General features: G+C 38.1%; 1 protein-coding gene across 1 annotated transcript; it reads left to right on the top strand.

The window, feature by feature from the left end:
• mtr (5-methyltetrahydrofolate-homocysteine methyltransferase) lies at positions 1-27,552 on the top strand. The gene is made up of 33 exons (XM_083556443.1): positions 1-227; positions 860-1,074; positions 1,271-1,360; positions 2,408-2,477; positions 3,817-3,909; positions 7,196-7,302; positions 8,220-8,279; positions 8,409-8,503; positions 9,522-9,622; positions 9,705-9,766; positions 11,635-11,702; positions 12,348-12,427; positions 12,799-12,911; positions 13,224-13,364; positions 13,811-13,996; positions 14,248-14,427; positions 14,612-14,728; positions 17,828-17,968; positions 18,097-18,186; positions 18,413-18,565; positions 19,071-19,178; positions 19,333-19,433; positions 20,194-20,261; positions 20,741-20,861; positions 21,765-21,846; positions 22,715-22,813; positions 24,158-24,233; positions 24,429-24,584; positions 24,973-25,169; positions 25,280-25,480; positions 25,816-26,008; positions 26,091-26,203; positions 26,909-27,552. Exons 1-33 carry the CDS (start codon positions 200-202, stop codon positions 26,993-26,995), a joined length of 3,792 nt encoding a protein of 1,263 aa, XP_083412569.1. The 5' UTR covers positions 1-199; the 3' UTR covers positions 26,996-27,552.

Below are 27,552 nucleotides of genomic sequence, written 5' to 3'. Positions count from 1 at the left end.
CACGCGTCGCTTCGAGCATGCGCATGGGACAGGCAGTTTGATCGTCTCACGCGAGAGAACAGGAGTTTCATGGCCTGAGTTGGACTCTGGGGGTAAAAGCGAAGGGGGGGTAAAAGCAGGGGGAAGTTTATATATCAAGGTTTTTTACAAAGTGCAGAAGTTGTGTAGTTTGTCTTGGGACACGGTTCTGAGTTGTAAAATGGGCCCGACAGTTCAGTATGGGACAGGTAAGTGTGTGTGTGTGTGTGTGTGTGTGTGTGTGTGTGTGTGTGTGTGTGTGTGTGTGTCAAAAATATTTATTTGCGCATGCGCAGCTGACAACAAATGTTTATACGAGGAATAAATAATATTTATAATGACAGAAAAGAAACCGTGTACTTACATTTGTAATGAGGGGGCGAGAGAGAAAACGAAAAGGAGAGAGGGAGAGAGAGAGAGAGAGAGAGATCGACAAAAAGTGAGAGAAGGAGAATAATAGAGAGCAAGAGGTGACAGTAAGAGAACGAGAGAAAGAGTAAGAGGGGAAGAAAGAGAGAGACAGAAAGTGTAAGAGGTGGAGAGAAAATTTCAGAAATGGAGGGAGAGGGTACAGTAAGAGAACAAGAGATAGAGAGAAAGAACAGGAGAAAGAGAATAGCGTAAGATTCAAACATAGAGAGGGTGAGTAAGATGAGAGGGATGGAGAGAAAGAGGAGTGTAAAAAAAATTTAGTGAAGAGAACGAAAAAAAAAGGGGGTGGGGGTGTATTTAGTTTGTTGTGAAAATCGGAGCGAGAGAGTGAACGTCATCGTCATGTTCTTTAGAGGAACAGAGACCGTATTGTTGACTGTTAAAAGAGTTTGGTGTTGCACGATGTTAGGTGCTGGAGCAGCTTCTCTTGAGGCTGAGCTCAGAGAGATGCTGCAGAAGAGGATCATGGTCCTGGATGGTGGAATGGGAACCATGATTCAACAGAGGAACTTGCAGGATGACGACTTCCATGGTCAGGAGTTCAAAGATCACCCACAAAGCCTAAAGGGCAACAACGACCTGCTGAGCATCACCAAGCCTGAGGTTATCTACTCAATCCATAAGGTGAGGCTGTGGCACTGTGTGTACTAATTAATGTCTTGTTTCTAGCTTTCTCCTCTTCATGCCTACGTTCCAGACCTAAGGATCACTTTAGGATTCCGGATTTCCGGCCTAAGATATGAAATAGCTTAAAATGATTTGCTTGAAAAAATCGACCTAATTGTTTTTATTGTATTATTTTCTCTTGATATTTTTGTAGACATACCTGCTTGCCGGAGCGGATATCATCGAGACGAACACGTTCAGCAGTACACGAGTTGCTCAGGCGGATTACGGGCTCGAAAAGCTGGTAGGATTTACAACAAGAGCTTTTCCTGAGCTCAGCCTATTTACAGCCTCCTGCCATTAACTCATGCTTTATGCAGCAACATTTTTTATTTCGCTTCATGCAGCAAAAATAGAGCTGCATGAAGGTGTAATATTTCTTATTAATATTTCTATTGACAGATAGAAGGCACTAATTAGCATTAATCCAGCGTATAGATTTACTTTTCATAAGGGAGATATTAATGATTGTGCATATTTCCATTGCGTTGTTTAAACCCAGAGCTACAGTACTGTGCAAAAGTTTTAGGCAGGTGTGAAGAAATTATGAAAAGTAAGAATGCTTTTCAAAAAATAAAATTGTTAATTAAATGTCAATTGTCGATTGATAGTGGATTTTGATAGTGGAAACAAACCTAACACTCCATATAAAATAGTACTGAATTTGATTACAAAAAAAAGTATTGAATCATGAAAATGTGCTAAATGAAATACATATGAATGTTAATTAATATATATAATTAAATAATTCATATATTATAAATAATACATATAGCGCTCTTCGTGTAGCACGCAGTCTTGCGTGTAATAACAAAACGCACGTGGTGTCAGTGATTTGTCTCTAAAGGACGCTCTTGTAATGAGAGCGGACCTTCTCAGCCGCTCCAGCAACCCGGAAAAACTAGCATTTTGCCGATAACTATCGGTGCCGATTAATCAGCAAAACCGATGAATCGGTCGCCCTCTAGTGTTAATTTTTATTTTTTATCAATTACCAAAATTGAAAATTTAATGAACAGAACAGAAATCCAAATCGGATCAATATTTTTTAGTGTGGCCACTTTTGGTCTGCAAAAAAGCATAAATTCCTGTATGTTTATTTGCACACATTTTTTTAAGGAAAACAGAAGGTAGGTTGGTATAGTAACCTCAAGACTTTTACACAGTACTGTATAATAAACTCTAAGTTAGATGTTAGATGGATTGGTGTAATGGAGTAGTAAAGCTTATGCAGTGTTTAGAATCTGACCTATAGTAATAATTCAGGGTTTTCTGATTTTGATCTGTGCAGGCCTATCGGCTTAACAAGGTGTCAGCAGAATTGGCCCGAAAGGCTGCTGATGAAGTTTCTGCTGAGACAGGTAGAATTATGATTATTTCAGAGGGTATACTGTAAAGAGGTTAAACCGAAATATATTAATAATAACAACAAATATTACTACTACTAATAATATTAATGCTAACAATTAGCGCTGCAACAACTAATAGATAATAATCACTAATGAAGTTTGTTGTCAACGAATGCCGTTATCGATTAGTTGGCCTGCTAGCATGACGGTAAGATAATACAGCCGCCCACGAAAATGGGGGAGAGTACAGGGTCAACTGGCAGCAGGAAAAAGTGTGTCCCCCAAGTCATCCAAGGCATGCAAGCATTTTATATTAAACGCAACAAAGAAAACCGTATCCGCACGTTACAACAAGCAGCTACCATAAGCTTTAAAATGTCTTAATTAAAGATTGTTAAACTAAATATGTGGCTTTTGCCATTTTTAAATACACTTTTTATACATGAATACCCTGAGTAGTTTTTATCCGATTATTCGAAGAAGAAAAAGAAAAAAAAACTAATCGTACGACTAATTGTTTATCAAAATAATTGTTAGTTGCTGCCCTAATAAGACTACAACAGGGTGTGGGGCATCTGCAATAATTTGAAACCAGCGTGACCTCGTTTAGAACCACTTACCATTAGTTATAATGAGCAGTGTAGTGTTGCACAGCGAGCGTCCAATGTTAAAACTTCTATAAGGTGATAGTGTGAGTCCTGCCCAAAGGGAATTTCGGCATCTTTACCAGTTATGACGTCATGATTGTGTCCCGTCTGTTTATTTTGAAGAAACGGGTTCAGCGTTAGAGTCCCCAGGCGGTGTTTGAATGGCACACGCACACCTGAAAATACTATCGCAGTTCTTATAAAAGATTTTACACCAAACGCTCCTTGTGCACTGTTTCACTGCTCCTTTATAACTAACAAGGGGTTCTTAACAAGCTCACACTGGTTCCAAACGTTTGCTCATGTCCCAGTGTCAACAACTCAACAACATTTCCCGTTTCCCTGCGCCACCTTGTACAACCAACAATAATAATAATTACAGTAATCCTCTGTTTATCGCTGTGGTTACGTTCCAAAACCACCCGCGATAAATTCAAAACACGGACGCCACCCCAAAAATGCTATTTTACGTATACAGTACTGTACTGTATTAACATTCTACTTCATTTTATAATTAATAATCATATTTTTATGAATAATTTCATTATTTCAACAAAAAATAATGTTTTTTTTGGTCTATCGTGCTATCCGCGAGAGACCGGGAAAATCAGCCAAACAAATGATTCCGCAAATGCAATTCCGTGATAAAAATGGGGACGCCCCGTTTAAATTTCGTTTCGTTTAAAAGCGGTCTTTGTTTACAGGTGTGAAACGCTACGTGGCTGGAGCGGTAGGGCCGACCAACAGAACTCTCTCTGTCTCACCGTCTGTGGAAAGACCAGACTTCAGAAACATCAGTAAGTTACGCCATTTTTCTCACGCATTTCGAATTTATCCGGCCCCTCGAGATAAAGAAAGTGTGTTGGGGCGTTCTCTGCCCTGCCATGATGTCAGAATAACCCGTCTGGTGTAACTTTCCCAAAGTTGTGCCTGTTTATCGAGACAGTTTATCAAATCTCTGGTGAAAATGCTGTTGCTTCATCTTGTTTGAGGATGAAACTGAAACTGAATTGAAACATATAATTATAATTTTCCATTGACATTTTCAGTTTTTCCCCCTAAAGCTTATTTAAAAACTTTTTTCATTCGAGGTCGAAGTTAATAAAATTTTTTCATTGCTGTTTTTAGCCCTATACCAGTCCTAGTTATTGCCTTAGTGGATCTCTAGTTGAGTTTTTCATCTTCAGTAACTGCTTCATAGTAATCAGGAGCCTTGTGTATCCAGAGCCTCAAAACGTGCACCTACTTGCATGTCTATTAAATCGCAGGAAGGAAACTGGGGTTGTAACTCTTTCTGGAAGAGATTTTTTCAAATTTCATTAGAATCTATGCAGTTTCCTACAGAATACGTTGAAAACAGTCGACTTGTACATATACCGAGGCTCTCATTCAAAAGAACCGTTTAGATAATGGACAAGGCCGAAAGAAGAGAAAAAAATATAAACAAAAAAAAACCCCATCATAACCCAAGAAATAGACTCATGCACGTAAGACCTTGAATTGAAGCGTTTAAATGATAAAATCTTTTACATTTTATCATATTTATGAAAATTCAATATATAAAATGAAACTCTCATCCGCTCTCTTTGGATGTCTATTAAAGCAAGCTTCAATGTCTTGTGCTATTTTACATACAATAACCACTGGATGGTTCGAAAAGGTCTTGAATTTGTACTCATGTACCAAACGTACAGTTTGTAGTAGAGTAAAATTATATTAAATGTAAGCCTCAGGCCTAACAGTCGGAAGCTAAACACCTTTATAGTTTCTGCTACCTCAGCCTTTTTAAAAACACACATGTTGAAACAGAGAACTGTGTCATAATATAACATCCGACTGACGAACTAATATACTGTGAAACAGTAGAATTTCATGGGCGTATTGCCACCAGGAAGCTAATCAGGTACCAATCACGGTAACTTGTACTTTACACGGTCGTGCGACTCCTTTAGATCTTTGATGTGCTGAGTCAAGTTTATGGTATGGTGAAAGATATCAGTACAGCATTCAGGACCTTTCACTTCAATCGTTCCTACTTGTTGTGCTGGTGCAGGTATAGAATGTGGCACATTATTCCACATCGCATCTGGTGCGATTGAAATGTAGAAGATTATAAGACCTCAGGCATTTGCAATATAATAAGCCAATGCATGTTATAATGAGGTAATATACCGATTTTATCAAGACTCCACCATCTTTAGGAATAAGAGCAAATAGAAATGCACTTCAAAAGGTTGTTGGCATGTTGGCGTTATTAGATGAGTCAGTTACATTACATTTACGATGTTTAGCAGAGGCCTTCACACTGAGCAACGTACAACTAAGCAGTAGAAAGTTAAGGGTCTTGCTCAAGGGCCTCGAAGTGGAAGCTCGGTGGTGCTGGGATTGAACTCGTGACCAATCCAAAGTCCAATGCCGTAACAATTTATAGCATTTGAAAGACTGAACTTACGTTTATCTCATTCATACAACTAAGCAGCTATGGGGTTAAGGGCCTTACTCAGGGGCCCAGAAGTGGCAGTTTGGTGTGGTTTGGATTTAAAGTCATGACCTTTGGATTCAAAGCCCAATGTTTTAGCCACTGAGCTACCATTGCTGCGAGTCATATACTCACATATGGTTAGGTTAGACTTCTAATCAGAAGGTCATCAGTTCATATCCCACCACCTAAAAGCTGCCACTGCTGGGTCCTTAAACATGGCCCAGCAATTAATCAGTTTCTGAGTAAAATAAAATCTTCTAAAGGAGGTCACATTTAAATCTCTTTTTAAAGAAAGACTGAGCTGCCTTATCAGTATACAATGGCCACAAAGTACCCAGTAAGGCTTTTTTATCTGCACCTGAGTGCATTTCAACATTTTTCTACAGAGTACACTAAGTTTTATCATATGTCTTCAAGAGCGAGGATCTAAAAAGATGTCAACAGACCAAGATGATTTGAGCGGAGGTCATGGGTTACCCTGCTACTCTCTGATAAGATCTGCTGAAAGTAACAAAGTTGTAGGCTGATTTATATTACGTTGTAATGTAGCGTACCAGTGTAGATTTATTCATCGGTAAAGACTCAAAGCACTCTTGTACGTTGCTCTGGACTTCCGCCAAATGCTGCAAATGTAAATGTAAGTAGGTATATTATTGAAGGCAGATTATGGAGCCTGGCTAAGTCACTATAGATGGTGCTCTATATATATTGAATGGATTTTCTACACTGTATGAAGTGTTTATGGGAATGTAACACTCCACTCTTCACACTGTGCTTGGAGAGCAACATTGAGTTGCATTGCTTTTGTAACATTGTCTAACAGTGAATGATAAATGCAACAAAGCACACTTGTTGCAGATCACGATGGCATGCTCTGCCAATGCTGTATTGAGTAGCAGCACTGAATGGAAAATGCAGACTTGAGTGTGGGGATATTGTTCATGGACACGAAGCCTGAAATGTGTTTCCGAATCATAAAAATTAGCCAAATGAAATATGTTCATTATATTCAGAAACATTAAAGAAAATAAGACAAGCATTCAAAGTAAAACAAAAAGTAACTCTCCAAATAAATAAAAACAGTTAGATTGAAATTAAATAATAAAAAACTTCAAATAACAACAAGATCTGATCTTGTGTCTCAAAAGAAAACAAAAGTTAGCACATAATTAGACTTCTAGACTTCTACTTAATGCTGTTGAAAGTGGTGGGGGTTTGGATTTTAGCACCAGCATACAGTTCACTAAGATACAACCACTAAGTAGGTACCACAAAGGAGCAATCAAAACAAGTTCAAAACAGAGCGCACGCTCTACCCTGATTGGTGGCTTGCTTGACCAATTAATTTTTTATCCACTCATAAAAAAAGGAACGACTGATTTTGCAAAATGAAGTTGATTGAAAAGTACGATATTTGATATTGAAATACAGTAAAGTTAAAGCTACTTAAGTACAGTTACTTTAACAGAAAATCCGACAAACTTGTACATTTAATTCTTTATTCATGGCACTCCAATGAATAAATTACTCAGTCATCTACATAAACTCTACACAATGTTTTGTGCATGTATTTTAAAAGGGTATGTATGTGTTTGGTGTAGCATTTGACGAACTGGTCGAGGCGTACTCAGAGCAGGTCCAAGGGCTGCTCGATGGAGGCTGTGATATCCTGCTGGTGGAAACCATCTTTGATACGGCGAATGCAAAGGTGGGCCTTTTCCTCTTTCATTTACAAAAATAAAGAAAGAAAGAAAGAAAGAAATTCAGTGGAAAGTATATACCGTATTTTCCGGACTATAAGCCGCTACTTTTTTCCCACTCTTTGAACCCCGCGGCTTAAACAATGAAGCGGCTAATTTATGGATTTTTCCTGGGTTTTTCCCGGTTTCACAAACTTCAAACCCCATAACATTAGACCAATGAAATTGCCACATGGGTTCAAGGGGAACCAATGAAACTCTTTATATTAAATCAGATGCGCTCCCACTGAATCGGGCCGCACCACATCATAAATATGGATGATGTTCCTCTGACGTTTGACCTGCCGCTCACTCGGACTGTCTACAGGAAATGCGAATCATTCGTCACGCTGAAAACAACCGGGCATGAAAAAACACACGTCACCTGTGTTCTGAGCTGCACGGCATCAGGAGAAAAGATTCACCGATGATGATTTTTAAACGCACGATGATGCCAAAAGATAAACTCTCGAGAGAAATAGTTGTGAAAGGAAGGAGGAAGACAGTGAACAATGACTTTCTTGGTAGGCTACTGTTTAGATACAAGCCATGTAACAGACACTGTCTTTCTTTAGAGCCTGTGTGAAGTTCATTAGTTTCAATGTAGGCTTATAGACAGGTGCGACATATTTATGTTCAAAACAAAAATCTTTGTAAAATTCAGTGGGTGCGGCTTATATTTGGGTGCGTTTAATAGTCTGGAAATTACGGTAGTTATTTTATTGTGATTTTGTGCAACAAAGTGATTGCACTGTTGCAATCTCATTCGCAATAATCACTATATTTAATCGTAGCCATCCTTTTTATGCTTTTGTGTTCTAAACCTTTTGCACTGATTACCTTCTTCACACTTTCCCTTCTTTTTTTTTTCTTTTTTTCTTCAAAGGCTGCTTTGTTTGCTATCGATAAACTGTTTGAGGAGTCCTATGAACCAAGACCCATATTTGTAAGTGTCAAAATGGATCGTTCTCCCAGAACATTTGAGAACCACCAGCAGAACTTATTGATTAACATTTGTGTGTTTGTGACATCGATTTCACAGAAAGAACATTGTGTATGTGTGTGTATGTTCTAGATCTCTGGGACTATAGTGGACAAGAGTGGGAGAACTCTCTCAGGGCAGACTGGAGAGGCTTTTGTCATCAGTGTATCTCATGTAAAGCCTCTCTGGTATGTATTTCCTATAGAGCTTCAGTCATAACTGAATTATTTAATTATTCTATATTCTCACCCACACTAACACTAACCCCCACCCCCCTTGTGGTACATGAAGGCTTTTTGAAATTAAAAGATAATTGGGAGATTCCATTATTGTGAATGTATTAAATTATAAAAAATAAAAAAATTCCCTCTCCACACAAATGTGTAAAACATCATCTGTAAAGACTGTACCAGATCTATAAAAGCACGGTCTTGTCAGCTTGATTGATCAGGAACATTCAGGATCAGAACTGAAAGTTTATGTGGGAGAGTGTTGACTCTGAGATGGCATTGCTCATTATCAAAATATTGTTCATCATGCCCTTGTCCTTATCTCCTCTAGTGAACACGATTTACAGCTTTTCTTGCCAGTATGAACCTGTTTATTTCCCATTATATAGCGAGCTGAGAGATTTCCAGTATTGGCGGCTGAGTAACTTTTATATAACCCCTTATTAGATGGCTACAATCTAATCTAAAGGCATGTAAAGGATTGTAGTCACTTTTTTTTTTTTTCTTTCTTTCTTTCTTATTTCGGTTGCTCCAGTTAGGGGTCCTTTCTACATCTGCCTCTATCAAACCAACTACCTGCATGTCTTCCCTCACCGCATCCATAAACCTCCTCTTTGGTCTTCCTCTTTTCTAACTTTTTGGTGGCTCCATCCTCAGCATTCTTCTACCGATATACCCCATGTCCCTCCTCTGCACATGTCCAAACCATCTCATTCTCACCTTGTCTCCAAAAGATGCACGGTCTCTCTAATAAACTAATTTCTAATCCTTTCCATCTTTGTCACTCTCAATAAAAATTGCAGTATCTTCAACTCTGCCACCTTCAGCTCCGCCTCCTGTCTTTTAGTCTTTTAAAGACTTGTAGTAAAGGCTTATGCTGAATAACAAACCATTGACACCAAACTTCACTTCCATTAAACTGGTTTGACACACTATGTAAGCTTAACATCTCTAACCCCTCCCTCCCTTCCTGCAGCATTGGTCTGAATTGTGCTCTGGGAGCCTCTGAAATGAGGCCGTTTATCGAAACGATAGGAAAGAGCACTGAGGCTTTCATCATATGTTACCCCAACGCAGGTAATGCCCCTCTGCTGCGTGAGGATTTAGACTTTTGAGATTTGTGGCATGCTTTGATTTACCCATGTCTGCTTTTCTCCAGGCCTCCCCAACACATTTGGTGGGTATGATGAAACCCCAGAATGCACTGCTACACATTTAAAGGTGAGCTGCTACATTTGAAACAATCCTAAAATTTTATTGTGCATTTACAGTTTTTCTTGTTCTTCAAGTTTTAGTTAGCATATACACTCTGATTAATCAGAATGAAGCAATTAATTGTGCAATTCAGCAGTGCGACCGATGCAATACGATTCATCTCTAATGAGATTCAATGGAAAAACCATGTTGCTATGTAATTCAATAAGGTACAGATAGTTCACTTTTATTTCTTTGGTTCAGACAGACAATAAGTCATAAATTTATTAAGTGCTTTCTGGCTTTTAGTGTATGGCCCTTTTACAAACAGGGAAATCCTGTTCTGTGTCCAGGAAGATGCAGCTCTACCCCTGACCCTAGAACCACTGCCTCAAGAAATGTATTATTCAATTTTAGATGACTGTTGTAAAAAAAAAAAAAAAAAAAAAAAATTCACTTTAAGGACAGGTTTGTTTGGATGCGCAAAAGTTCGTAAAGTAAATGTTCGTAAAGGAGCGTCTGCATTAAAATAGTGTTTAATTGCTTATTTTAATGTAAACATTTTCAGCACACTGTATGCTATGAGGTTTTCCAACATTATCTTGCATACAAAGGAAATATTTAATTTTTATGTAAATTTCCCTTGTGATTGTAATGTGAATGTGGAGCTGTTTGAATGGTGCTATTACCCTGGTGTCAGGATATATTGGCCGTTTGAAGATTGACAGTGTTTCAGCCATGTCGTCGGAGCCATTGGAGCTAAAATAGCCATGTGCTCTGGGTGAGAGATGTGGGACACTCTTCTCCTGTCAGTCATAGCAACCCCAGCCAATCCTACGGAGGCAAAGAAAGTGAAAGAGTCCAACTACATACCAATTATGATTAATGGTACAGCTGTTTCTCCTGTGACAAAATATGAAGCTAGATATGTAAGGTATTTACAAGCTAGATTGCATTCAGTCCTCAATGTCAAAATTTGGATTAGATGACTGGAAGCAAAAGCTTGTTGGATTTTGTGCTGCTAGTGCAAATGTGAACGTGGGCCAAGCAGATACTGTTGTTGCAAAACTGATAGACACACACTGTATTGTTTACAGGCTGGAGCTAGCACTTCTTGGAGTTTTGAAAGAGGTGAACTTAGTGAGTCGTATAAATGCCACCTTGGACTTGATTTGGAAAACCTACCATTTCAGCCCAAAGAGACAGAGATCTAAAGACAAGTTTTTGAAGAACTTGGAAAAAAGGTTCTACAAACCAAAGCTAATGACGGATAAAGCGTATTTTGTTATTTTGATATTGTTCAGTTATTTTTATATTTTTCACATTGTTCAGTTGCATTATTAATGCATTTTATGTAAGAAATCTGGTGAGTAAAAGAAAAGAAATTAATAGCCAATGGCAACTCAAGCTTTCTAGTGTACTTAGAGCTTTGGGAAGATCTTGAGTGGCCTTCTGTAGAGCTCTGATATCAACCCTACAGAACACCTTTTGAATGAATTGGAACACTGACTGCACCCCCAGGCCTCCTCATCTTACACTTGTGGATGAATGAAGACAAATATCCATAAGCACACTCCAAAAATCAAGTGGAACATCTTTTTAGAAGAGTGGAGAGAACTATACGAGCAATTTAGGACTAAATGTATGTGATGCTCAAAAAGCACATACAATACTTATAAACAGGTGTCCACAAATTTTTTGCCAATTTATTTTATGTAGAAGAGAGCAGAACACGCTTTCGTCAGAGTTTGTTACGCTGCCCTCAGTTTGTATGAGCTGCAGTTAAAATGATGCAGTTGTCTGGATTAATTTCTCTCAGAGAAATGTACACGTTTTCAGCAGTTTGAGAAAACAAGAACAAAATGGTTCGCTTTGTCTTTCTTCTCACCACACAGGAGTTTGCGACAGACGGTTTGGTGAACATCGTCGGAGGCTGCTGCGGAACGACGCCAGACCACATACGGTAACGAAAAAACATCTTTTATCCACCAGACAGGATCGCAGGATTCCCATTAGTGCATTTACACCGATAATAACTTTTATACATACTTTTTTTTCTTTTTCCAAATGCAGTCTTTTGGCAAGTCTTTGCTAATAGAGTGTTGGCATAGTAACAATAAATTCTCTTTAATACCCAATAAACTGGACATTAATTTCTGATAACATTTTTATATTAACATCATTATTATGCTAATATTCAGCAAGAGGCTTCTTTTAATTAGACTAGTTGCATGCCTGTATATTTCTCTTTCATTTGCTCATCACATTTTTTTTTTTTTTAAACTGAACCCCTGATGCCTTTGACCTTTTCATGATGAAACCTGTATTCGAGATTAGCCTGGCATATCAACAGAGCTTTCACACCACATTTTATAAAGTGTTTCATGATTAACGGGCAATAAAAAAATAGCAGTAATAATAGTAAAAATGAAGTCTGATATGTGTGAGTCAATATTGTGATGTAAAATAATAGAAGGTGCCTTAGTTGTCTTTGAAGTCATACTCTGTGTGATCCACATAACATAATGTATTGTTCCTATAATTGTTTTTTTATAAAAGTCTTCAACTTTTCCTAGATGTTGATCGTGTGGTTTGATTTCTGACGCAGGGCGATCGCCGAGAGTGTGAAACACTGCCAGCCCAGAGTTCCTCCGACAGACCTGTTCAGCAATTACATGCTGCTTTCTGGTAAACTGCTCATCTTTGTGTCTCTAATGTATTCCAGGTGTCCATAGGATGTATGTCTAATAAAATAAATAATTTTTAAGTGTTTAAGGCGTTGGAGCAGAAGGTCACAAAGTTAAAATCCCAGCACCTTTAAGCTGCACACTGCTGGGCCCTCGAGCAAGGCCCTTTACCCCAAATTCAGTTTGTAAGATGCCCTGGACAAATCTGCCAAATGACCATAAATGTAAATTAATTTAACTTTCGTAAAACCAGCAACAGGAAGTAAACAGGAAACTACTTTCCAGGCTGTGCAACACTGATTAAAATTTTTGTAAGGTTCATTTACATAATGTTGGTAATCGTAATTAACGTGCTCAGGATATTGTTTTCAGGTCTGGAGCCATTTCGGATCGGACCGTACACTAACTTTGTTAACATCGGCGAGCGCTGTAACGTGGCCGGATCACGCAAGTTCGCCAAACTCATCATGGGTGGGAATTATGAGGTAATTTACATGTAAAATGTTTAGCAATGGCCTGTCTAAACATTTTTAACACAATATTGAATCTCAGCATGATGCTCACCTGTAATATATGTAGGTAGCAGTATCGAAATTACCATCTTTATTGCTCCTTGGATACTGCAGGAAAACAAAAACAAAACAAAAATTAATCAAATTCTGGCTATACATTTTAATTCTATATTACACCCCCCCACACTCCCCTTTTTGGTGGCTGTAATGGAACGTACTTTAACTCCTCCCATATTATTGTTGAACTGTATCGTAATGCAGTGTTTGTGTGTGTTTGATTTGCAGGAGGCGTTAAGTATAGCTAAAGCACAGGTGGAAAGCGGTGCTCAGGTGCTGGATATCAACATGGATGAGGGGATGCTTGACGGCCCCGATGCCATGGCTCGCTTCTGCAAACTCATAGCGTCCGAGCCGGACATCGCCAAAGTAATATAGAAATTTTAACAGAGAATTAGGCAAAAAAAATTACGAGGTGGTATCTTTCGATACTAGTTCTGTTTACAAGAAAGTACAATATTTATCTGCACACTGTCACCTGCAATATGGTCGCCATTGCACAGCAATACACGTTACACAGAACATTTCTGAAGCTGGTCAAACACTCTGCATGGATTTCTGGATCTGTGCGCGTGGTCAGAAAAGCACCAGTTGCACGGAAAATGAAATGTACACTGGACGATGTATTTTGGCGAACTGACTCAAAGGTCGGTGCTCTTTGTGACTGTGTGCGCAGTTTTCTGTGATTCTAGTCTCGAAACGTAGCACCTCGTATATTACATTCAAATACCTCACTAAGACTAATCCTAATACAAATCCATAGTAAAACCTGAGGTTAATCCGTACCGTGTCACGTTTTTTGTGCCGGTGTGTAGGTGCCGCTGTGTATCGACTCCTCTAACTTTGCAGTGATTGAAGCAGGTCTGAAGTGCTGCCAGGGCAAGTGCATCGTCAACAGCATCAGCCTCAAGGAGGGAGAAGAGGCCTTTCTCAAACGCGCCCGAGAAGTGCATCGCTACGGGGCTGCCGTCGTCGTTATGGCCTTCGATGAGGAGGGGCAGGTCAATGCATTGTCAATATAACAACGTTTTATCTAGCTTTTTTTTTTTTTTTATGTTTTTTTATTATTATTACGTACTGTGAAAACGCCAGGTCAGCTTAAACATCAATCACAGAGACTTGCATGTGAAGTCTTTCCATGTCTGCCTTTAATCTCTGAATCTCTGAGCTCAGATCTTTTTGGACAGTAGTCAAGCTGACTTGCTCTTTGTTGGTTCTTTGAGGCACATGTTTGCACTCTTTTTATTTTTAGGCTACTGAAATTGATCAGAAGGTCAAGATCTGCACAAGAGCGTATCATCTCCTGACCAAAAAGGTGGGCTTTAACCCCAACGACATCATTTTCGACCCCAACATCCTGACCATCGGCACCGGGATGGAGGAACACAACTTGTACGCAATCAACTTCATCAAAACGATTCGGATCATAAAGGTGGAGCAGCGAAGACCTGGATATGATTCTAGTTTATGTAGTGTGATCCAATCAGATCAGGGCGGCTGTGATTGGTGTTATTTAGTACAAAATAGATTTTATAACGACTGAATATTTTTGATTTGGTCTAATATATTCTCTCTCTTTTTTTTCTTTTTTTTTTCACTTTTTTACCTCTCTTTAGGAAACTTTGCCTGGAGCCCGGATCAGTGGAGGTCTATCTAACTTGTCCTTCTCATTCCGAGGCATGGAGGTCATCAGAGAGGCCATGCATGGAGCATTCCTCTACCACGCTATTAAGGTGCCACTGCTCTTCTTATAAATCGTGACCATACCAGGGTTCGTCACTTGCTATTTGTTTTTCTTATGAGCGATGCAAAAGAAAAAAGAAAGATAAGTGGTTTATACTTTCTTTAGTTTATTGGTCATATGTACAGATGCCAGTGACAGTTTGTACGATTAAATTCATAAGTGAGGTACCAAACTACAGCAAATATTAAATATTAACCATTGAAAAAATTAATAAAATAGTAATAATAATCATGAAAGAAGAAAAAGGAGAGAACAGTAATAATGAGGCATAAGAAAGTTATAATTATTTACGTGTGTGTGTGTGTGTGTGTGTGTGTGTGTGTGTGTGTGTGTGTGTGTGTGTGTGTACGTGTGTGTGTACATACAGTGAGGAAAATAAGTATTTGAACACCCTGCTATTTTGCAAGTTCTCTTCTCAGCAAATTACAAATCGCAGTGCCCTCTGGTGGCGGTAGGTGATCATTGCAGATAGTGACCCATGATACATTTTACAGCAGTTAATTTCACTTATTTTATTGTGTGTGTGGGGGGGTGGTTTAAAGGGGACATAACGCACAGCTTTGGCCAATCTCATGTTAATCTTGAGTTCCTATGTGGTAGCATTGCATCCTTAATATCTCCAAAGAGTCTTTATCAGATGTATATAAGAAAAACCTTCTTTCCATAAATAGCCTAGCTCCTGGGGGTGACACTGCGTTGCTGCACCGGAACAATAAACTGCATTTACAGTTCACGTAACACTTTGAAAAATCGAACAAGGGTCTTTTTCCCTCACATCAAAAAACACACTTCTTTGGAGAGGTTCTTCTCAAGCAAGTTCTTCTGTGTATATAAGGAATTCTGCATGAAGAACCATACTTGGAAAAAACTTTCTGATACTTGTATTATTCGGAAGGAGTGTATTGGCACAGAAATACTCTGTCATACATTAAAAAAAATTTTTTATTTTATTTGTTACAAACCATCATATACTACTAGGTTTGGCATGAGAATTCAACTCTATATAAATAAATTACTAAAAATGCATAAAAACCCACCCTTTAAAAATGGCAATATGCATTTTCCCATAATGATATTGGAACCTTAAGTATCACCTGCTATTCGTAGATACTATTGCATACTTTTTAAGCCGAGCAAAATCACATTGTTTGACAGATAAATGTAATTTGTTTGCCCCTTCCTGATTTCTTATTTACTTTGCATGTTTTTCACACTTTAATGTTTCAGATCATCAAACTAATTTAAATATTAGTAAAAGATAACACAAGTGAACACAACATGCAGTTTTTATTATTGAGGGGAAACAAAATCCCAACCCCCAGAAATTTCTCTCACCACACCCAGGCCTGATTACTGCCACACCTGTTCTCAATCAAGAAATCTCTTTAATAGGACCTAACTGACAAAGTAAAGTAGACCAAAAGATCCTCAAAAGCGAGACATCATGCAGAGATCCAAAGAAATTCAGAAACAAATGAGAAAGAAAGTAATTGAGATCTATTAGTCTGGAAAAGGTTATAAAGTCATTTTTTAAAGCTTTGGGACTCCAGCGATCCACAGTGAGAGCCATTATTCACAAATGACAAAAACATGGAACAGTGGAGAACCTTTCCAGGAGTGGCAGGCTGACCAAAATTACCCCAAGAGCACAGTGACGACTCCTCCAAGAGTTCACAAAAGACCCCACAACAATATTCAAAGTACTGCAGGCCTCATTTTCCTCAGTTAAGCTCAGTGTTCGTGACTCCACCATAAGAAAGAGACAAATACTCTTTGGACTGACGAGACAAAAGTTGAACTTTTTGGAAGGTGTGTACATTATTATTTAATGTGCACATGAGTGCATTTAAGTTAAACATTTAGGTTTAAATTTTAATTTATTTTATCCTGTGCATTGTTGCAATGTGCTATAAATATTTTCATAATTTGTAATTGATTTAATCTTTGAAACAAAAATTTAAATGCCTTGATTTTAGTAAGGTTAGTACACAGTCATAGCTATAAATGCAATGGTAATAATAATTGGCATAATTTCTTTCGGTGTTTCGGTTTTCGGCCAAGAATTTTCATTTCGGTTCATCCCTAATATACATATATATATATATATATATATATATATATATATATATTCTGAATAATTGTGCATATAGTATGTGTGTATGTGTGTATATATATGTATGTATGTATGTATATATATATATATATATATATATATATATATATATATATATATATATATATATATATATATTTATATACACAGTACAGACCAAAGGTTTTGACACACCTTCTCATTCAAAGAGTTTTCTTTATTTTCATGACTATGTAAATTGTAGATTCACACTGAAGGCATCAAAACTATGAATTAACACGTGGAATTATATACATAACAAAAAAGTGTGAAACAACTGAAAATATGTCAAATTGAATGTTCTTCAAAGTAGCCACCTTTTGCTTTGATTACTGCTTTACACACTCTTGCCATTCTCTTGTTGGCTACTTTGAAGAACCTACAATATGACATATTTTCAGTTCACTTTTTTGTTATGTATATAATTCCACATGTGTTAATTCATAGTTTTGATGCCTTCAGTGTGAATCTACAATTTTCATAGTCATGAAAATAAAGAAAACTCCTTGAATGAGCAGGTGTGTCCAAACTTTTGGTCTGTACTGTATATATAATATATATAAACTTTTGGTCAGTACTGTGTATGTATGTATGTATGTGTGTGTGTGTGTGTGTGTGTGTGTGTGTGTGTGTGTGTGTGTGTGTGTGTGTGTGTGTATATATATATATATATATATATATATATATATATATATATATATATATATGCACAATTATTCAGAATGTCCTTTCTTCACAAATTTTTTAAAAATCATGCGAGGCACATGTATCTTGTATACATAGATTTCTGTGCTTTTTTTTTTTTTTACCTGATTTGTTTTCTATTTGGGAAGAAAAAAAAAATGGTTTTCAGCGGTCTAAGACAGAACAGAAGTCTTTATAATGCAGTGATTTTAATAGATAATGATTATTATAGATCAATGCTGTAATTTGTTTGCTTGCCTGCGCCCCCTGCAGGACGGGATGGACATGGGGATTGTGAATGCAGGCTCACTGCCTGTGTATGATGACATTGATAAAGAGCTGCTCCGGCTGTGCGAGAACCTCATCTGGAACCGGGACCCAGAGGCCACAGATAAGCTCCTTCAGTATGCTCAGGTATTCTTGACCTTCCCTACACACACACGCACCCACACACGTTAGGTGATCAGCATGAGTTGTTCTATCCTCAATACACGTTAACTTTGTGAACGCTTTGTCTTTAGTAATGTATCTTTTGTATTTAGAACAATGCCAAAGGAGTGAAGAAGGTAATTCAGACAGATGAGTGGAGAAAAGGAAGTGTGGAAGAGAGACTGGAGTATGCACTTGTTAAGGTAATGTTGTGTGTGTATTGATCTTCCATCAGCTGATAACGTGATGTCTGTGTGTTAATGTGATCCATCAGAAATGAACACTCACTGCAGTACATGTGCATCCCTGCAGGGGGGGGGTAAGGCCATTAAGTCCCTTACCTCCACTCTTGTTTTTTCACGTGTGTGTGTGTGTGTGTGTGTGTGTGTGTGTGTGTGTGTGTGTGTGTGTGTGTGTACACGTGTACAGGGTATAGAGAAGTATGTAGTGGAGGACACAGAGGAGGCTCGTGTTCAGACAGATCGCTATTCCCGACCACTCCGCATCATCGAGGGGCCGCTTATGAACGGCATGAAGACCGTAGGAGATCTGTTTGGTGCCGGAAAGATGTTTCTGCCACAGGTAAAAAAAAACCACACAGATTAATTCACTCTTTATTCACATTTAATTTTAGGTGACATCTTACTAAAACACACGCACACATGCACACGTGTTATTTCCAACTGTTTGCATGAATGAACTTTATCCCATGGATTTGTCAGACAGAATGTTAGCGCAGTACCACCTCCATAATCAAGCCTTTTTGTTACACATGCTGTAATTCGCATATTATATTCTTAATCACTGTAATAATCAAAAACTTTCAAACTAAAGTTTGAAAAATTTAACTCTGTTCTGGTGAGATTTGGTCTTATTGTGGGATTTTGTTTTCGATCCAGAGTTCAGCAGACACAGAAGCAATTGAAAAGTTAATCTGTAAAGTTTGTATAGTGATTTAGATCACTGTAAACTGTTAACATTCCTCCCAGTTACACACACACACACACACACACACACATACACACACTACCATGTTGTCACTGCTGTGCTGTGATTGGTTGTCTAACCACAGTTCGATTGTGTTCAGGTGATCAAATCAGCCCGTGTGATGAAGAAGGCCGTAGCGCATTTGATTCCCTTCATGGAGAAAGAGAGGGAGGAGATGAAGGCTGCACTTGGAGTGTCTGAGGACTTGGTGAATTATCACACAATTATACACTGTTTACTAATGAAACAGATTCCATGTAGTACTCGGCATTTTGTCGCAGCAGTGCTGAGGGTGTGTGTGTGTGTGTGTGTGTGTGTGTGTGTGTGTGTGTGTGTGTGTGTGTGTATTTGCGTCAGTGCAGGATCCTTATCAGGGCACCATCATTCTGGCCACAGTAAAGGGAGACGTCCATGACATTGGCAAGAACATTGTGGGTGTTGTGCTGGGATGCAACAACTTTCGGTATGTAGCTCAAAAATATATCACTCAGTCCTTTACTTACAAATGACTTACAATTTCAAATAATAACCTGAAAACATCCCAAGTGGAGGCATGGCCTAGACTACCGAGGAGTCTTAAAGAGAATGGTGATCAGTATGGAGTTCTATACTGTAATTTGTTAATAATGTAACATACATGCAGTACATAATTTAGTAAAATAGAGCAGTTTAGAGTACCGTACTGTATAAACACTACAGTATACACCGATCAGACATAACATCATGACATTATAACATTATAAGGGTTAAAGTGAATAACATTAATTATCTCTTCATTGTGGCACCTGTTAGTGGGTGGGATTTTATTAGGCAGCAAGTGTCCTTTTATCCTCAAAGTTAACGTGTTAGAAGCAGAAAAATGGGCGAGCGTAAGAATCTCCAAAACTGCAGCTCTTGTGGGATGTTCCCAGTTTGCAGTGGTCAGTATCTATCAAAAGTGGTCCAAGGATGGAATAGTGGTGAACCAGCGACAGGGTCATGGGCGCCCAAGGCTCATTGATGCACATGAGGAGCGATGTGTGGTCCGATCCAACTGAAGAAATAATAATGCATAATGCAAGAGCACATGGAGTGTTTTTTCACTAGTTAGTGGTCAGCTGTAACATCTCCAAATGAAACTTGGAGGGGGAAAAGCAACTAGACAATATTTTAGAATAGGATTTCTATTTATTTTTTCGGTGCTTATGGATATGAGAATATAATAGTTTTTTTTTTTCCTGTAGGGTGATTGATTTAGGAGTGATGATTCCATGTGATCAGATCCTGAAGATGGCCATTGAGAAGAAAGCAGGTATGCAACATGGAGCTAATGAGTAAAAAAAAAAACACAGTAAGAGAAAACAGTGAGTGTGTTTTGTGAGTGTGTGTGTGTGTGTGTGTGTGTGTGTGTGTGTATGTGTGTGTGTGTGTATATATGTAAGTATGTAATTTTTTTATTTATTTATTTATTTTTTACAAATAAATGCCCGTCATTGTACTTTGTCAGGTTTTGTAAATGTGGGACTACATGTATTACATTATGCCAAAATTACATTTTATAGACTGTAGGAACATTGATCAAGTTTGCTCCCTGGCTGGAGTTCAGCTACATAGCGAATTTTTGTACATAGATGACAGACATCCACTTCCTGTTCCCTACAAATCTGTAGCTCCAGGGCAAAATAAAAAAAAATAAAAAAATAAAAATCACACATTCAAGTCTTTCCTTTATATAGATTCAGAGCAGAAAATAAATTGGAGCACTTGTGTGTTTTGCGTGTCTGTGTGTAGATATCATCGGTTTGTCGGGTCTCATCACCCCGTCCCTTGACGAGATGATTTTTGTAGCTAAGGAAATGGAACGCCTGGGCATGAAAACCCCTCTGCTGATCGGAGGAGCCACGACTTCAAAGTCAGTTCTGACATTCTGGCCATTCTGGCCTTGAATTTTTGTAGTTTTAAAATACTGTGAAATACTCTGTTAGAAGTCTACAGTATAAGAATGTGGCCTATGGTTGGTGCTCACACAGTAGTTTGCCCAGACTTTGATCCATATGGAAGAAGGTGGTGAAGGTAAGAAACATGCAGGCTGCCAGTTTCAAATAGGTGTGATAAATAAATAAATATTGTATTGATTATATTGATAATATATATTGATTTCCTAATACCGTACCCTAAGTGAAGTAGCTGTTTAGTAGGATCATGATTTTGCATAGTGTTGCATGAATGGCTGCCTGAGACATAATACATTATTATATTAATAATTAACAATCAAATGATTTATTAGTTAGAAACTAGTTACTATGTATACAGGTGACATCAGTCGTCTTCTTATGAATGACTTGTTTGTCATTGAGTTGCCGTTGCTGATGTAAAGTAGCCCATTGTTACCAAACGCCAACTAAATTAGGATTCAATTATAATTCATTCACAAACTGTTCAACATTAAACTGTTGGTTACTTTAAAACTAACCTTCATCTAGGAAATCACAGGGATTAGATATGTGAATATTTGATTTGTTAACTGGTTGCATATGTCAGATTTATTAGGTGACTCGGGCAGAGAAAAGCTGCTGCTATCAAACATTGTTTACTTAATTAAACTGTCAGTGTAATGGTGAAGGAACAGATCACACAGGCCAATTAATAGAAGGTTTGTGGAAAATTTCAAAAGTATTTTTCACTGTTTTCAGAATACAAAAAAAACAGTAGTTCATTTTAAAACATGGTGTGGCTGCTGTATTTTGTACTTGCAGTATTTAGTATTTTATTTTAAAATACATTTTGATGCATCTTTGCCCAACCCTGTGTGTAGGACTCACACGGCAGTAAAGATTGCCCCTCGATACACCGCTCCTGTTGTACACGTTCTCGATGCGTCTCGTAGTGTTGTCGTGGTATGCTTTTTATTTTTTCATTTTCCTATTAAATAAAAAATTTAATATTCAGACTTTTGTGTTTGGAATGCATAGAAGCACATAGCACATATACATTTCATATTGATTTGAGACAATTACATACATCCATACTGCCATATTTTACTATATACACCAATATGCATTCATAATTGAGCTCTTTAAGGAAGAAAAGATGTAGTATCAGCTGGAAATTTATCCATAAGAATGATGAATATAATCTGAATGGGAATGTGCACTTCCCTGGAACAATAATTTTTTCTAATTTAACGTAAAAAAAAAAAAAAAAAAAAAGATTTCTGTTTTAACTGTTTTAACACTCTGTTTAAAAGTCTGTTAGAAACCACACATAGCCAGATGACCCTGGTTCTTTTTGTTCGCCACAAGAGACCCGTGGCTTGAAATAGCACATCAAAATTTAAGAGTATTTTTTGTGTGAATTGATTATGAAAACATAAGGGCAATGATTATTATTTAGATTTTTTATTTGCATATGTATATTTACTAGATTACCGTTTTTATTTGTATTTCTATCTATATTCCATAAATCTCCATATAATTTACCCTATCTGTATTAAGTGTGCCTGTACAGTTTTGATATTTGATATTTTATTTTATTTGTAGTCTGCTTCCACCTGAAGCAAAAAATCAAAACTGGAAGGCGAGCAGAATCTGAAGGCTCTCTGTGACCAAATTTTAACTTTTTGCATTCGGAAGTAGATGGGACAATAAATATTTAGTTGTAATTAAAAGCTTTATATAGACTTTACCTGATTAAATACAGTTATTATAGTGAAATGAAGACATAAAACAGAATCCCGGTGATCTCTCTGTTTCTCTGTCTGTGCAGTGTTCTCAGTTGTTGGATGAATGTGCAAATGAGGATTTCTTCGAGGAAATAACAGAGGAGTATGAAGATATCAGGCAGGATCACTACGACTCTCTTAAGGTTTGTATCCTGGGTTTTTGTAATGTTTACATTTTGTTTTTTCCCCCTCTGGGCACAGGATAAACAGACAGACACAATTATTATTTTATTTACAGCCTTATTCGAGGAGAAAGGCAATTCAGTCTTGTGTATATGACTTTTTATTTATTTCTTTATTTATTTTACTGGAAAGAAAACTAATGTAGCACACCATGTAAAATATTACTGAACTTATTACAAAAAACCTAAATTAAATGAATATGAATATAATTAATATGAATATGAATAAATATTGAGGAAAATAAGACATGCAGTGAAACTGAAACAAAAATCAATACTCCAAAAAATTATATAAACAGTTACATCCAAAATTAATAATAATAAAAAAAAAGACACTTTAAAGAAGCAGCATGTTCTTGTTCTTGCCTCTAGATGTCGCTCTTGTACGGGGTTGTATAAAACAACCCGGAAAAACTATCAGTTTGGATTTTTGCCAAAAGTTACAGCAGTCAACTATATGTGCCAATTAATCTCCAAAACCAATGAATCAGATGGCCTCTTATCTTTTGTGTAGTCTCTTAATTTACTTATACAGTGGTCCCCCGGTTATCGAACTTAACTCGTCCCTTAAAACCGTTCGAATTACGATATGTTCGAAAACCGGACCTAATTATCCCATAAGAAATAATGGAAAACCAATTAATCCGTTCCCGAACTCCACCAATACCCAATAATTAACAATTTGTTCCTGTTTTTAGCCGTATTAATAGTCAGGAATCCCCCTGCCACGCCCCCTACAGTGGCTGTCATGGTGCTACAGGGAATGCCCTTTTCCTTCTCATGCGTGCCCCGCCCACATTAAGCTCATTGCAATCGGGCTTCCTCCGTAAAGCACCGTGGATATTATTTATGGACTGCCTTTTGCCGGATTATCCCGATCTTTGCAGGTATTTTGTGTTGGCTCGGTAAAAGTATAAATGAACAACTTTACAAGAGTAAGAAACGATTACTGTACTTACCGCTAAATATCACTAATATTGTTCACAAACAGAAGTTGCGATAGATGCTTACTCAGCGATGGTTGACGCGGAAGCAGTTTCTTCCCCTCGCGCTGGGTTGGGCAGCGTGGGTGGCGTTCGATAACTGAAACTTTTTTCGTTCACCGGACCCAAATTTCGTTCGGAAAACCGTTCGCTAACCGGAATGTTCGATAGCCGAGCCGTTCGATACCCGGGGGACCACCGTACTACTCCCTAGCGGAATTTATTCCTTTATGAGTATTGTAATTAAACTTTTTACCTTAAACGAAGATACTGTCAGTCCATGCTATGAAGCACATACATTTTTTTTTTTCTGCTCCTACAGGATAGGCGATACATGTCTCTAGAGCAGGCACGAAAGAAGTGCCTGCACATCGATTGGCTCTCACAGCCACCACCAGGTAAATATTTAAACAGGTGTCCTTCAATAAAATAATAGTAATAATAAGATTGATTTATGATTGAATCATGATAATTAATGAGTAAAGAAATTGGCTTGTACGATGGCTCATTTTTAGTTTCTAAATTTGAACACTTTGAAATGCTGTATGTGCTTCCAGTCACAGACTTTGTTCGTTCTCTTTGGCCCCCTGCAGATCAGCCACAGTTCCTGGGCACGCGTGTGTTTGACGCTTATAACCTGAGGAAGCTGGTGGACTTCATCGACTGGAAGCCATTTTTTGACGTGTGGCAGCTGAGGGGGAAATATCCCAATCGTGGGTACCCCAAAATCTTTAAAGATAAAACCGTGGGTAAGGAAAATTCTTAAATTAGATGTTAAATAATTTTAAATAGGACTTAATTTCCGATGGTTATTGAAGTGCTCCTGCAGCATTTTTCATTTTTTTTTTTTTATCTTTCTTTAGTTCTTTCTTTTTCTAATCCAAATATAATTCACTGTATTACGACTACAAATGGGACCAACATGCAACAGCCAATCAGCGTTTTTTTATTGGCGTGTTTCAATCTTTCGTTGTACCACAGATGTGAAGGGGATTTTCTTTTTTTCGTCTATGGGGGTTTTACATTTCTTTCATAATGCTCTTTAAAAAGATCTTAAAATGTCTTAAATTTGACTTGGTGTCCATATGTTTTGAAGCTAATTTGCTTGGATATATTTGTGTGTGTGTGTTTGAGTAGGAGAAGAAGCCAGGCGTGTGTTTGACGATGCTCTGAAGCTTCTGAACCGGCTGATTGACTGTAAGGACCTGCAAGCAAGAGGCGTTGTGGGCTTTTGGCGTGCACAAAGCCACGGAGATGACATTCTTGTATACCCAGACGATGTCACTCCAACATTATCTAACCACACTGCTACCTTCTTCGGGCTTAGACAGCAGGTGATGTTATGCTCAGGGTATTAGAGTGCACATTTGTATTGGCAGATGTATAGGATGTAAAAATGTTTTGATCAAATATAAAGAAAATCCTTCTGTGCTGTACTCCGAAGGCAGAGAAGGACTCGGCGAGTTCGGAGCCGTACCTGTGCCTGGCGGATTTCGTAGCCCCGCTGAAAAGCGGGGTGCGGGACTACATCGGGTTCTTCGCGGTTGCTGTTTTCGGGGCCGAAAAGCTCAGCCAAGGTTTTGTGCAGCAGGGCGATGATTACAGCAGCATCATGGTGAAAGCTCTTGCTGATAGACTCGCTGAGGTAACGCATTTTACAGCCATTGCCCCTCTGGATTCAGTTCTGGGACTTCTGCATAGAAGTAAAACTAAATGTAAAAATAATTGTTTTTACATAAAGCAGTAATGAGCACCCCAGGCTCCTCACCTTATATCAGTACCTGACTTTACTAACGCTCTTGTGGCTGCATGGGCACACATGCCAAAAAACAGACTCCAAAATCTATTGGAACATCTTCCCAGAAGAGTGGAGGTTATTGCAACGGGTCTAAATGTGAGATGGGATGTTTAAAACTCCCATAGAATAGTGTAAATAGGTAAAGTAATGAGGATGCTGAATTGAACTTGCTCTGCTGCCAGGCCTTTGCTGAGGAGCTCCATGCTCGTGTGCGGAAGGAGTTTTGGGGTTACAGTGAGGAGGGAGATCTGCTGGCCAGCGACCTCCACAAGCTGCGTTACTCTGGCATTCGTCCTGCTCCAGGCTACCCCAGCCAGCCTGACCATACTGAGAAACATACCATGTGGAGACTCGCCCAAATTCAAGAGAAAACCGGTGGGTCATCTCAATATTTACAGGCACTAACTATTTTCATAGTTAATTATATTTAAACATGAGCTGATTGTTTTATTTAAAGGTATTGGTCTGACTGAGTCACTTGCCATGACTCCAGCTGCAGCAGTATCCGGTCTCTACTTCTCCAACCCCAAATCCACCTACTTTGCTGTGGGCAAGATCACCAAAGAGCAGGTACGTGCTTGAATAAACCCGAGTGTACGAGGTGCTATTGAAAAGTTTAGAGACTAGATTTGTAACATGCCAACAGATGGCAGCACAAGGCTGCACGCACAGTCACAGGGAGCACCGACCTTCGTAAGTCAGTGTGCCAAGACATCGTCCTGTGTACATATCAAGCCGTGCAACTGGTGAAATTCTGACCACGTGTGCACTGGAAACTACATCCGCACCCACCATAATCGCCAGATTTGACTCCTGCAGACTCCACTCTTTTCCCAAAGATAAAGATCCAGCTCAAAAGTCACCATTTTGACACCATTGTTGAGATCTAATGTAAAACGAGGAAGGTGCTTGACGTCCTTTGATTGGATGGTCAGAGAGCGCACTAGTCAGAGCTTGCAAACCGCATCTGTAGCGAACTGCACAAGCTTAATGTGTTAATGTAGATTTAATAGCTGTTTTTGTTATTTTTATTTTTTTTTTTTATTCCACAATGGCTGAAAATTGGTCTGGTCACATGACTTTCCACGAAAAGCTGGACATAATATTGACTGTTTCTATAGCTGTGGCATCGTAATGATAGCCGTGGCATCCATCTTTTTAAGAAAGAAATAACGCAGTTAATAAGAAATTTTTATTATTTGCTTTTTGTGATTTGAGTTTTTACAGGGAAATTCCCAAAATTTAATTATTTTTTCATCACTGTTGTATGTGCAGGTGGAAGATTATGCCAGGAGGAAGGAGATTTCTGTGTCTGAGGCAGAGAAATGGCTGGCACCCATCCTGGCTTATGACACCGACTAAGCCAATAACTGCGTACATTTAAAGTCAATATTGTTCTTTATCTGTGGTTTTGAAATGTAAACCCTGAAACTAGAGAAGCCGAATTATTACAATAATGGCAGACTATTGTTTTATTTATTATTTATCATTGACAGTGAGGGCTTTTTTTTTTTTAAATGCTGTAAATTCTATTTTTGACATTATCATTACAAGTTCTGGGAAAATTACATCTTCTACACATTTAAAACATAATATACTTTTTTATTATTATTATTATTATTATTATAATTGAGCTTATTGTGCTGGCAAAAGCGTGAGATCCAGAGTTGTCCAATTGTAATAGATTTTTCTAAGATTAATTATTTGTCAAACCAAAACAATTTCTATATACTGGACAGTCTAAAAAAAACCAAAAAACTGATTGTTGTAGTTGTTTTTATTTAATGGCTCAATGTTGCACAGATGACCAGGCAGTTTTAAAAAAAAACATTTCAAGCAGACATTTCTGTAAGCAAGCTGTCTTAAAATACAAAATCTAATTTTGTAAACTTGTAAATTAAAAGTCAGGGATAGAGACC

The sequence above is a fragment of the Silurus aristotelis genome (assembly GCF_946808225.1).
Source record: "Silurus aristotelis genome assembly, chromosome: 12".
Taxonomy (NCBI): domain Eukaryota; kingdom Metazoa; phylum Chordata; class Actinopteri; order Siluriformes; family Siluridae; genus Silurus; species Silurus aristotelis.
The sequence above is the reverse complement of the archived record's forward strand: the minus strand, read 5'-3'. Positions and strand labels throughout refer to the sequence as shown.